The sequence below is a fragment of the Leucopleurus acutus genome (genome assembly GCF_964270905.1).
Source record: "Leucopleurus acutus genome assembly, chromosome: 1".
Lineage (NCBI taxonomy): Eukaryota > Metazoa > Chordata > Mammalia > Artiodactyla > Delphinidae > Leucopleurus > Leucopleurus acutus.
In genome coordinates, this window is record NC_139142.1 from 129,608,316 (window position 1) to 129,620,800 (window position 12,485).

Sequence of the window (12,485 nt, forward strand, 5' to 3'; positions counted from 1 at the left end):
TTCAGGGTCTGTGAATTAGATAAACACAAGCTCTGAGTTGGGATCCTGGCTTGGTGATTCTCTAAAAGGACTCATAGCCTCAGCATACAGTTGTAGTCATGTATAAGATTTGTTATAGCAAAAGGATACAAGCAAAAGGAGGAACACCTAAAGGAAAAGAAGTGTGGGTGAAGTTCAGAGGAAATGAGATGCAATTTTCAAAAGTCCTCTCTTGAGTTTCTATTTGGGATGATGATAAAGCTCTGGAAATGGACAGTGATGATGGTTGAACAACATTGTGAATGTATTTAATACCACTAAGTCATACGCTAAAAAATGTACAGTAAATTGTACCATAAAATGGTTAAAACGGTACACTTTATATTACATATATTTTACCACATTTTAAAAAAAAAGAGGCCTTTCCCATTGCAGTCACACAATATTCATTTAATTCCTCCAGCAACATTTTCTTTTTATACCAGAGAAGCTTATTAGAGACTCAGCATTCAAGGTTTTTATTGGGAACTCATCATGTAGGCACCCTCTGACTAACACATACCAAAATTCCACACTCTCAGAAGGAAAGCAGATGTCCAGAATAAGCCATATTGTTTATACAAACAGTGTAGGCACAATGAACTCTCCTTATCAGCTAAAGGAAGTTTCACGTCAGTGTAGAAAACTGTTTACTAGCTAAGTTCCCAGATACCAGCCAGGGGCCAGACTTGCAAGTAAGCTTTCCCAAAGACTGGCAATGTCAGACCATGAATGGCAACATCCTAGCAATAAGGGGGAAACAGACTGGCCTATCTAGGGTCCAAAGTCAAGCTTCAAATCACCTAAATCCCTGTAACTGGATTACAGTGAATCCGGATTGCTAGTGTGGTCAAAAGTAATCCTATCTAGAGGAAGATAACATTTTAGCTCTTATATTTGCTCTAGAATTTTTCATATACAATATCTGTCCCTTGATAAAGAATATTCTGGCATACAATGAAAAAACATGGAATAAAAAAGAAGACAGGAAAACAACATGCCATGGAATGAAGTGTCGCAGTAAAAAGATATGTTGAAGCTCTAACCCCACTACCTCAGAACGTAACTTCCTTTGTAAGTAGAATGGTTGTAGATGTAATTAGTTATGATGGGTGGACCCTTAATTCAATATGAATGGTGTACTTATAGGAAGAGGATAGAGACACACAGGAAGAAGATCTCATATGATGACAGAGGCAGAGATGAAAGCGATGCATCTACAAGCCAAGGATGCCAAGGATTGCTGGCAAACACCAGAAGGAAAAAGAGGCAACAAAGGATTCTCTCTTACAGGTTTCAGGAGCATGGCCTTGTGACACCTTCATTTTAAACTTCCAGCCTCCAGAACTGTGAAACAAGAAGTTTCTATTATTTTAAGCCACCCACTTTGTGATACTTTGTTATGGCAGCGCTAGGAAACTAACACCAAAAAAATAATAGAAAAGACTCACAAAGAATCTAGATAACAGAGGTATTAGAGAAAGACTTTAAAGTCATTTTGCCTAATATGCTTAAGACACGATTGAGAATTTCTATAGAAAACTATAATGTATAAAAAAGAATCAAATGAAAAATCTAGAACCAAAAAATACAATAAATGAAACTGAGAACTCAGGTGATGGGTGAAATAGTATATTAGGGATAGCTGAAGAGAAAATTAGTAAAGTAGAAGAAAATATTGAGAATCATGCATAAAGAGTCAAAAGGAAGGTAAATACAGAAGAGCATGTAAGGGACATTAAGGATACAGTAAGATGTAACATAATACAACTGAAATCCCAGAAGAGAGAGAGAGCGAATGGGGAAGAAGTGATGTTTGGTGAGGTAATGACAAGAATTTTCCCAAACTGATAAAGGTCATCAAATCACATAGTAAGGAGCAATGTTATAAAATGAACATGTAAAAAGGAATATTTACAAAGAAAACCTAACACAGGCACAATGTATGAAAATTGTTGAAAGGGAGAGAAATAAAATTTAAAGTCTACCAAAGAAAAGAGACATATTACTTGCAAAAGAGCATAATTCAGATGAACAGCTGACTTTTCAACAGAAACAAAAGAAGCCAGGAAACATGGGGTGGGGGAGGGATGGATTAGGAGTTTGGGGTTCGTAGATGCAAACTATTATACACAGAATGGATAGACAACAAGGTCCTACTGTATAACACAGGGAACTATATTTAATACCCTATGATTAAACCATAATGGAAAAGAATATAAAAAAAGAATGTATATGTATATATGTATAACTGAATCATTTTGCTGTACAGCAGAAATTAACACACACTGTAAATCAACTATACTTCAATTAAAAAAAAAGAGCAAACATTGAATTGATAATTAGAAACTTTCAAAAAGAAAACTCTAGGCTTCACAGGTCAATTTTACCAAACATTTAAGTAAGAAATAATACCAATTTTATAGAAATTCTACCAGATAACAGAAAAAGAGGAAATAAATCTCAACTCATTTTATGGCATAAACTTAATCTTAATACTAATACCTCACAAGGAAAATTACAGGCCAATCTCACTCATAAACACAAACGGCAAAATAAATATTAACAAGCTAAATCTACCAATAAATAAAAAGAGTAATATATCATGAGCAAGATGGAATTACAGCAGGAATACAAGATTGGATTAACATTTTAAAATTGATTAACATGATTCATAACCTTAGTAGGATAAAAGACGAAAGTTATACCATCATATAATCTCAATAAATGCAGAGAAAATATCTGATAAATTTTTTTTACCCATTCATGATTAAAATTCTTAAACTAGGCATAGAAAGGAACCGCTTTCTTCTAATAAATGCTATCTACAAAAACCCATACAAAATACTAAACAAAATGTCTAATCTTTCCCTTTAAGATTAGACACAGGCAAGGATGCCCATTATTCACCTTCTATTTGAATTCTAGGCAAAGAAAGCAAGGAAAAAGAAAAGTATAATGATTGTAAAGAAGAAATAAAATGGTCATTATTTGCAGAGAACATAATTATTTAATTAGAAAATATAAATTACTAGAAAGAATGAGCTTAGCAAAGTTACTAAGATACAATATCAATATACAAAATCAATATTCAAATAAATCCTATATTATTAGTAACAAGCCGTAAGAAAATAAAATTTCAGAAATACCATTTATAACATAAAAGAATCAATTATCAACAAATACATTTAATAAAAGATGTGCAAGATCTCTACAAAGAAAATCATAAAGATATTAATAGAAATTAAAGATATAAATAAATAGAAGAATATCTGAAGTTCACAGATTGAAGGATTTGTTATTGTAAAGCTGTCAATTTGTTCCACATTGAGTCAATGCACTTCCTAACAAAAATCCCAATCTTCCTGTTGCTGTTGGGAGAAATTAACAAGTTGATTCCAAAATCTGTAAATGCAAAAGGGCCAAGAATAGCCAAAAAATTCTTTTAGAAAAACAAGTTGACATGGAACTCTACTCAATACTCTGTATGGAAAAATAATCTAAAAAAAAGCAGATATATGTATATGTATAACTGATTCACTTTGCTGTACAGCAGAAACTAACAACATTGTAAATCAACTATACTCCAGTAAAAATTAATTTAAAAAAAAGTTGACAAGATTTACTTTACCAAACAGTAAAAGATTTTATAAAGCTAGAGTAATTAAGACAGGTCTAGCTAGAGTAATTACTCTAATTAGAGTAATTAAGACATGTACTGCCTCAAGGATAGAGAAATAGGGAGTCCGGATTAGATTCACATATATGATTTACAACACAAGTAACACTGGAGAGCAGCAGAGAAAGGGTGGTCTTTTCAATAAACAGTGCTGAAAACTGAAAAAAAGAAATCTTGATATTCCATGCAAAAATAAACACCACATAAACTGTGTATCTAGAAATTTAAAAATACTTTTAAAAAGCCTTCTAGAAGATATTATATTCATGATGCTGCTGTAAGGAAGATTTGTTAAACCGGGCAAAGAAAGCACTAACCATAAAGGAAATGGCTAAATATTGGTCTATATTAAGTTCAAAAGGCACTTTTAAGAGACTGAAAACGCAAGTCACAGAGTACGAGAAAAATATTTGTAACATTTAAAACCAACAAAGAACTACCAAACAAACAAAAACTTGACAACAGAAAAAGAGGTTTGAATAGGCAATTCACAAAACTGATCATCCAAATGATTATTAACATGAAAGTGTCCAACTTCATAAATAACCAAGGAAAGGCAAATTAAAACAATAATGAGATATTAATAATACCTACCCACCAGCATGGCTAAAATTAAACTTATAAGGCCAAGTGTGGGCAAGGATGAGGAGAAAATGTAACCCTCACAGTGCTAATGTAAGTGTAAATTGGTACAATCACTTTGGAAAACTTTTTGGAATTATCTACTGAAGATAAATGTAAGCTTAAACTATGACCCAATAATTCTACGACCAAACAGTTCCATTCCTAGGTATGGGCCCAACAGCAATATGTACCCATTGCACTAACAGACACTTACAATATGTTCATAGTTGCATTAACATAGAAACAACCTAAACAGGCTCCCAAAGTTAAATGGATAAATAAATGGTGGTATATTCTTACAAAGGAATATGTCAAAAACAATAAAACTACTGTTATACACACATAAAGTTCAAAAACTGTGTTAAGTAAAAGAAGGTATAAACAAAAGAACTTTATAATTCCATTTGTATAGAGCTGGCAAAAACCAAATGATTACATTAGAAGGCAGGACAGTGGTTACCCCTGGAGAAGAGAAGACAGCTATGTTGGGACGTGGCACAAGGTGGGGTCTTCCCGGGCACTGGCAGTTTTCAAGTTCTTGGTCTGGGTGCAAATTATAGAGGTGCTGGCTTTGTTATAATTCCTTGAGCTGTACATTTACTTTTTTCACTTTTCTGAATGTATATTATACTTAAAAAGTTGCATATGGAAAAGAAAACATTATCAAATCAAAGATGTATTTTACAACTGACAATATTTTATGACAGGAGTACTATGTAGACATTTTTAAAATTATGTGTAAATATAGAGAAGTTACCAGTTGTTTTGTTTTAGTCCACTTTTAATCTTTGGTTAAGAAATCCTTTTTTACTCTTGTATCATAAAGATGATTGTCCATATTTTCATCTAAATTTTAGATTAATAGCTAGTTCTTTCTCAGTACAGAAATACACGAAGTATCACTTCATTATCTTGTGGTATCTATTTTCATCAAGGAGAAGTGTACTTTTAGGGCATTATATTATGTAATCATTGGAAGAAAAAGGATTTGTGCATATAGTCCTTGAGGTAGATCGAACAAAACATTATTATTTTTTTTTTTTGGCTGTGCCGCGTGGCTTGTGGGATCTTAGTTCCCTGACCAGGGATTGAACCCAGGGCCACAGCAGTGAAAGTACTCAGTCCTAACCACTGGACCACCATGGAATTCCCTGAACAAATTATTATTATGTCCATTACATACAGACAAAAAAGCCCCGCGAGCCACAGCTACTGAGCCCAGGCACTACAACTACTGAAGCCCGCATGCCTAGAGCCTGTGCTCCGCAACAAGAGAAGCCACCGCAATGAGAAGCCCACACGCCGCAATGAAGGGCAGCCCCCGCTCGCCGCAACCAGAGAAAGCCCATGCGCAGCAACGAAGACCCAACACAGCCAAAAATAAATAAATTTATAAAATAAATAAATAAAACCCCTCAAAACTCATAGATGCTTTTAAAATAGCACTTCAAAACATTCACCCCCCCATAAAAAACAAAAAACCCAAACAAAGCAAACACAACCATATAACAATGCAACATGTTTCTCACCAAACAGTGAGACACAGACATCACTGTTTCTGTTGTCAAAGATACCAAATACACCACCCCATTACATTAAAATGAATGCTTATCAGTGGATAGGATTTACCGAAGATAAATAGCACATAAGGCAATGACTACTTATGACTTTAAAGAATACAGCAGACCCCCTTATCCACAGGTGATACGTTCCAAGACCCCCCCCCAGTAGAAACTTGACATATACTGCCTGAAACTATAGTACCGAACTTGACATATACTGTTTTTTCCTGCACATACATACCTACAATAAAGTTTAATGTATAAATTAGGCACAGTAAGAGATAAACAATAACTAATAATAAAATAGAACAATTTTAACCATACTACAACAAAAGTTTTCTGAATGTGGTGTCTCTCTCCCTCACTCTCTCTCAAAATATCTTAACACAGTTAACATCTTTTCCATTTTAACTAAGTACTTATCTGCACCGTGGCCATAACTTTTGCAGTTTGAGGTTTGTTTTGCAGTTTGACAGCAAAACAAGCACGAATTTCTTTTTCCTTCACAATTTCATAGATAGAAGATTCGTTCTGACCACAGATCTTAGCAACCTCAGCATACAACTTTTTTTCCTTCCTTATTAAGTTGAGAACTTTCACCTTTTCACTTAAAGGAAGCAGTTTGCAGTTTCTCTTCAGCATATCTAAATTGCAGCACTTTGGGACTGTTATTAAGTAAAAAGGGTTACTTGAACATAAGCACTGATAACTGAGATGCCACTAAGTGACTAATGGGTGGGATAAGCTGGACAAAGGGATGATTCACGTCCCAGGCACTACACAGAATGGTGTGAGATTTAAAACATACAAATTGCTTATTTCTGGAATCTTCCATTTAATATTTCAGACCATGGTTGACTGGTTGAAGGTAACTGAAACCACAGAGAGTGAAACTGCAATTAAGGCGAGACTACTATAGTTTCGATGAAGTAAGCCATGTAGATATAGATGATGGTAGTTTTATCTGTTAAACTGTACATTAAAAAAAAAAACCTTAAATGTTTTAGTCAGGAATGTCTTTTCTGTCAGTACTTTAAAGAGGATTTCAATGATAAGTTTTTGTTTGGGGCTTTCCTAAAATGGATGTGGTTGGCGATTGCTTTCAAGTAGTTTACACGAGGACTGTTGGTATGTGTCATGGCAACAGGTCTTTTGGAGGAACATTGAAATTGTGGTTATTGGCTGAAAACTACTACAATAAACTTCTGGCAGTGTGTATGAAGGGGGACGAAGAGGCTAGGGCCACCAAGTAGTACATTAGCCACTTCCTTTTTGGGTTATGTAAAGAGAGTGAATCAATGATCTTATTAACACTCTCACAAAATATGAAGACAAAATACTGATTAACCAAAATATGGAAAAGGTTTTCAAGTGAGTAAACTTTTTTTGATTAAGCAAGAAAAGCACACTTATAACACTTATGGCATACCAGGAATTATGCTAAGCAATATAAGAACATAAAGTTTCATCAGACTCTGACCTTAAACTACTTATTGTCTACGGGGAAGATAGGATAGGCTTAAAAAACAATTAGGGCTTCCCTAATTGGCGCGGTGGTTGAGAGTCTGCCTGCCGATGCAGGGGACGGGGGTTCGTGCCCCGGTCTGGGGGGATCCCGCGTGCCACAGATCGGCTGGGCCTGTGAGCTGTGACCGCTGGGCCTGCACGTCCAGAGCCTGTGCTCCGCGGCGGGGGAGGCTGCAGCGGTGGGAGGCCCGCATACCGCAAAAAAAGAAAAAAAAAAAACCCAACAATTAAGTAGAAAGCAACAAATCATAAAAGTGGTAAAAAAAAAAAAAAAGAGCGCGTTGAGAGCTCAAAGGAAGGAAATTACGTCATGGAGGGGTAGCTTGAGATAGCTGGCATGAGATGTATGGGATGAATAGAGAAGCATAGGATTAGGCATTCAAATGAAACAGAACAGTATCAACAATGATTAGCATGAAGTAATCCTTCATGTGAAGTATGTTAACTGTACATGAACACAGCCAACACAAATTAAGAACCTGCCTAACTACCCCCCCCAACAAAAAACAAAAACAGAAACAAAGTGAAAAACTATTTCATCAAGGTAATATTTGAGGTTTAAAAAACAATGTCATTATAATTTTAAGAAAATTTCAAAATATGTATTTTAGGGCTTCCCTGGCGGCGCAGTGGTTGGGAGTCCGCCTGCCGATGCAGGGGACGCGGGTTCATGCCCCAGCCCGGGAAGATCCCGCATGAGGCACTGGGCCTGTGCGTCCGGAGCCTGTGCTCCGCAGCGGGAGAGGCCACAACAGTGAGAGGCCCGCGTACCGCAAAAAAAAAAAAAAAAAAAAAAAAAATATATATATATATATATGTGTGTGTGTATATATATATATTTATTTATTTATTTATTTTAAAGCCAATTAAATAGTACTTTTAAAAAACAGTTGTTACAAAACATGTCTACATTTTTAGTTACACTCCTAAATAAAATAAGTATTTTAAAAATACAATGATTACATTGGCATTCATGTACAATAAGGGAGTAACAGAGAAAACATTTGATAATCACTACTCCCACCCTGCCATTTAACTCTTGAGTAGGAATGGTGTTTTAATAGAAAGAAATATTAATATATCAGAAAACTGAAAATTAAAAGTACAGAATGGAAGTATCTATGAATGAATTGAACTGTATATATTTACAAGGGAATTAAAAAGGAGAGCAAAGCCTCTTGCATAACTTACCAACATAAAATGAGCAGTTGGAATGCAATAGACTTTCAGTCCATAAGCGACAAAGTTCACTTTCAGTCAGAGCTTCAACTCCATAACAAGCTTGATACTCCACTTTTGGTAGTACGTAAACTGGAAATTGCTGCAATCCAAGGTTATACTCTTATAAAGCTCCATTAATTTACTATTAACAGTAAATACATTTGCCTATATAATTTTGTCACTTTCAAAACACTTTCAGGTAATCTTATTTCATCCTTTCAAATACAGTAGGATTCAGACAGAAAGATGGATAGAACCCTTAGTAGATGTGGGCAAATGGTGGATAAATAAGAGATCGTGAACCAGAGGCTGCCCCCCCCCCCCGCCACAACCAAAATCAACATACCTCTCCACACATGCACATATTTTATTTCTGTCACAGAACATGACTGACAGAATCCTTGGAACAAAGCCTCGGATACATAATGGCCCAAGGTTCAAAGATAGAAGCTGGAAAGCCATGACTTGTAATACATACTAATAATTCTCAAGAGGGTAAAAAAAAGTAGGAATTTTTTTGCCCCTTTAAAGCATTAGTCACATTGTCTCAGGCTTAAATACTGTGTTTTCATTCTATGAATGTAGCACTAACACCTACATTAATATCTGTGAATGTTGCTATCTTCATTAATACAAAAGGCTTTATTCCAGACACTAAGTACCTGGCAAATTAGCCATTTAGCGTTTATTGGTCAGGACACTAAATAGATTAAGCAAAATGACTATACCCTCTACTAGCCTTAAGGAGGATATGTAAGGAAATACATGCTTGTAAAATAACATAGTGCTAGTCATGTTCACTGTGCTCATATTATCTCATTTCAGTCAAAGAAAATTCTAATCTTAATAGCAGTCTCTTCACTTCCAGCTGCAGAAGGAGAAACACATGATTTAAGGAACTTAAAGTGATATAACTGGTTAGTACTTTTGAAATTATACTGTGTTTCACTTTTACACCTGAAAATATTTCATAAATGTTTCAGAATTACTGATTTTCATAAAGTAGCAAATTTAGTGGGCTTATTAGCACAATGGTGGTAAGAACAATTGAAATCCACTAAAATTTCTGTTAACAATTAACTTTGGTTCATTATTACCTTTGAATGTAGTAAAACTCTACAGCAGTGCTTCTTAAATTTCAGTGTGTGTGAATAACCATTTTAAAATAAATGCAGAATCTGAGGTGAAAGACAAGGCTTTACATGTTTAATAAGTTGTTGTTCCAGGGGCCAAACTTTGAGTAGTAAGGTCCCTACAGTGTCTTCTTAATTTAAAAAAAAAAAAAAAATTATGAATAGGGTAATTTCATTGCTAAAAGCACTTAATTGTATAATAATTTTTCAGCAACTGGTAATCTGCATTTATGGCTGCTTATAGTTGCCAATAGAAGCCAGAGATAAAGAAATGAAGGCCCAGAGGGCTAAGATATTTGCTCAAGGAGAGAGAACCAGTTTACAGCAGAGTCAGAAAAAGAATAATTGATAAAGAAGATCCCCTTTTGGATCATGAACAGGTAATAGAATTAATTCAAGATTTCTTTTCAAATTAAAAAATATTACTCTTTCTGAAGAAAGTACTCTGGGGGATTTTCTTTGATAATACTGTCATATCTATAAAACTAAATCCTGAACCTGGTATTAATTTCCATATGTATTCTACTGCCATCTCCAGGAAACCAAGGGAAAGAAAAGTCTGAATATTTGATCTCAGTATTCCAAAATTAAAGTGAAACTTTAAGTACAAAGTTTTCAAATTATAAAAATTAAATTTACTATTTCCTTTATCCCTTATTGGTCACTCCTATTCTAAATGAAAGTTTCTTTTGGTTCTCTGTCTTCCAATTTCTTACATAAACCTTCCAAACGTTTACATACATTCCTAAATAAATATTTCAAAGCTAGTATCCTGTCAGTAATCCCAATAGGTACATTCTGTTCTTTCCTAATATTCAAGCACCTTCAGGATCCTTTTTTTCTGGCCCAAGAATGCCAATATAAACTTTAATATAACTGGATCTAAATTTTTGAGTCACTTTAGAATATAACTCTTAGGAAATTTGGTTAACAGAGACAGACGATAACATAATATTAAATCATTCAAAGGTACGTGGTCTGGATGTCATAATTATATGTAGAACTCAGTAAGTTCTAGCTTCATCTTGTGTTCCAAATTAGCCCTCTTTATTTCATGCCATCATTTGAGACTGGCTGCTGCTTTAAGTTCTCCTCTGTCATGTAGCTCTTATTAAGCAGAATTTTGATGAGAAGGGATAAATGATATTGGAAAGTAAAATCTCAGCTACAATAACACAGAATTGAAGAACCAAAGGAAAAAAAGAAGAGATGAGGTTCTTGCAGAGCAGAGGTTGAAGAGACTTCCGAGTATTTTAAAGCTTTACCTAAACAAGTTGGTTTTTAAGAAGGAAATGTTAATGAACATGCATTCTTACCTAACTAGAGTTTAAACACTACCTTCAAAATTTCTCAGCTAGTGCCTCAACTTCCCTTCCTTAACAACACCCTCCTCTCTCCTCACGCCTCAGTTTTTCTCATTTATTCAATACCTATTTATTGAGCATCTACGGAATAAAACATTTGAAAGAAACAGAGATGAAGAGGAGATGATTCCAAAGGGAATAAATTCTACAAAGGAATTTAAACCACGTGTACCAAACTATTACATATAATGATAGGTATAATATGATAAGCATTCACTGAAAATTTTAAAATTTTACTCCAGGTTTGACATGTCAGAAATAGAAGGCTCCTATTTAGCTAATCTTTGGGGCTTGACTTTTTTGATATATTTTGATGAAGAGTGAATTCTCTCCTGTAAGGTTTTATCTTAATATTTACAAATTTCACTTTAGTCAAGTGAATGACAATGTCCTTAACAGGTTGTCTCTTTCAACAATTAAACCAGTGTCCAAAACTATCCCTAGGCTATTCTTACTTAAGACATCCTGGCCATCAATAATTTCTAAGTGCTGTAAGCTGGCACATCAATACAGAGTGGTATGGGCTCACAGAGTAGAAAATGAAAGAAATGAGGTTAGTCCCCAAATAAATCAGATAGCAAATATGAATTAATGAAATAAAACCTTGAAAATACAGTCCATAGCACTGACACTATATGTATTCAAGATACGCATGCTATGGCCATTAAATACAGATGAGACAGGAAAAAATCAGCAAATAAAGTAAAATCTTTTAATACAGGGAATATTTGTATTTATCTAGGAGGAGACTAAAATCAGACCTATAGCATTTCATCATTCCTGACATTCTCTTATAAAAAAACACTCCCCCATATATTTAATTCAAAACCAGTTGGTTTCTATAATTTCAAGTCTGAACCAGTGATGAAATACCAAATTACGAGAATTAGAAATTTAAAATTTTATTCACAGTCTTCCTTCTAAGAACAAAAGTATCATCAAGCAAAAGATCCACTAGGTCCATTGGATTTTGGTGGACAACGTATACATCCTTGATCCTGATGGGTTAGCCTTAGAGGTTTTTCATGATAGACCCTCACACTATTGCTATTAGCAGCTCAGAAAGGTTGGCACTTCTTCTTCTTTTCTTCTTCTTCTTTTAAAAATTTTTTTCCAGTTATACCTTAATATGGTAAAGTAGTAGTCAGGGACTTGATCCATAAGGGTCAATGCTGGAACATCACTGTTCCTGAGTCACCTGTTCCCTAATCCAAAATACTGACATTCTAAAGTGGTCACTGAGGATTCTTATTGGGTGGTAGGTTAAATAGCAAGAAACAGAGACATCAAAAAAGGAAGGAATGGGGCTTCCCTGGTGGCGCAGTGGTTGAGAGTCCGCCTGCCGATGCAGGAGACA

General features: G+C 34.8%; 1 protein-coding gene across 9 annotated transcripts in view; it reads right to left on the reverse strand.

Moving 5' to 3' along the window:
• The window catches only part of ICE2 (interactor of little elongation complex ELL subunit 2), an 89,135-nt gene that overhangs the window by 38,732 nt on the left and 37,918 nt on the right, over positions 1-12,485 (reverse strand). For all 9 annotated transcript variants that reach the window (XR_014326072.1, XR_014326073.1, XR_014326074.1 and 6 more), the window contains one exon: positions 8,602-8,731. Coding sequence is in view for 2 of the 9 variants with exons in the window: in XM_082835554.1 (XP_082691680.1) it covers positions 8,602-8,731 (130 nt within the window). In the remaining 7 variants the exon portion in view is untranslated. The remainder of the gene's footprint in view (positions 1-8,601; positions 8,732-12,485) is intronic.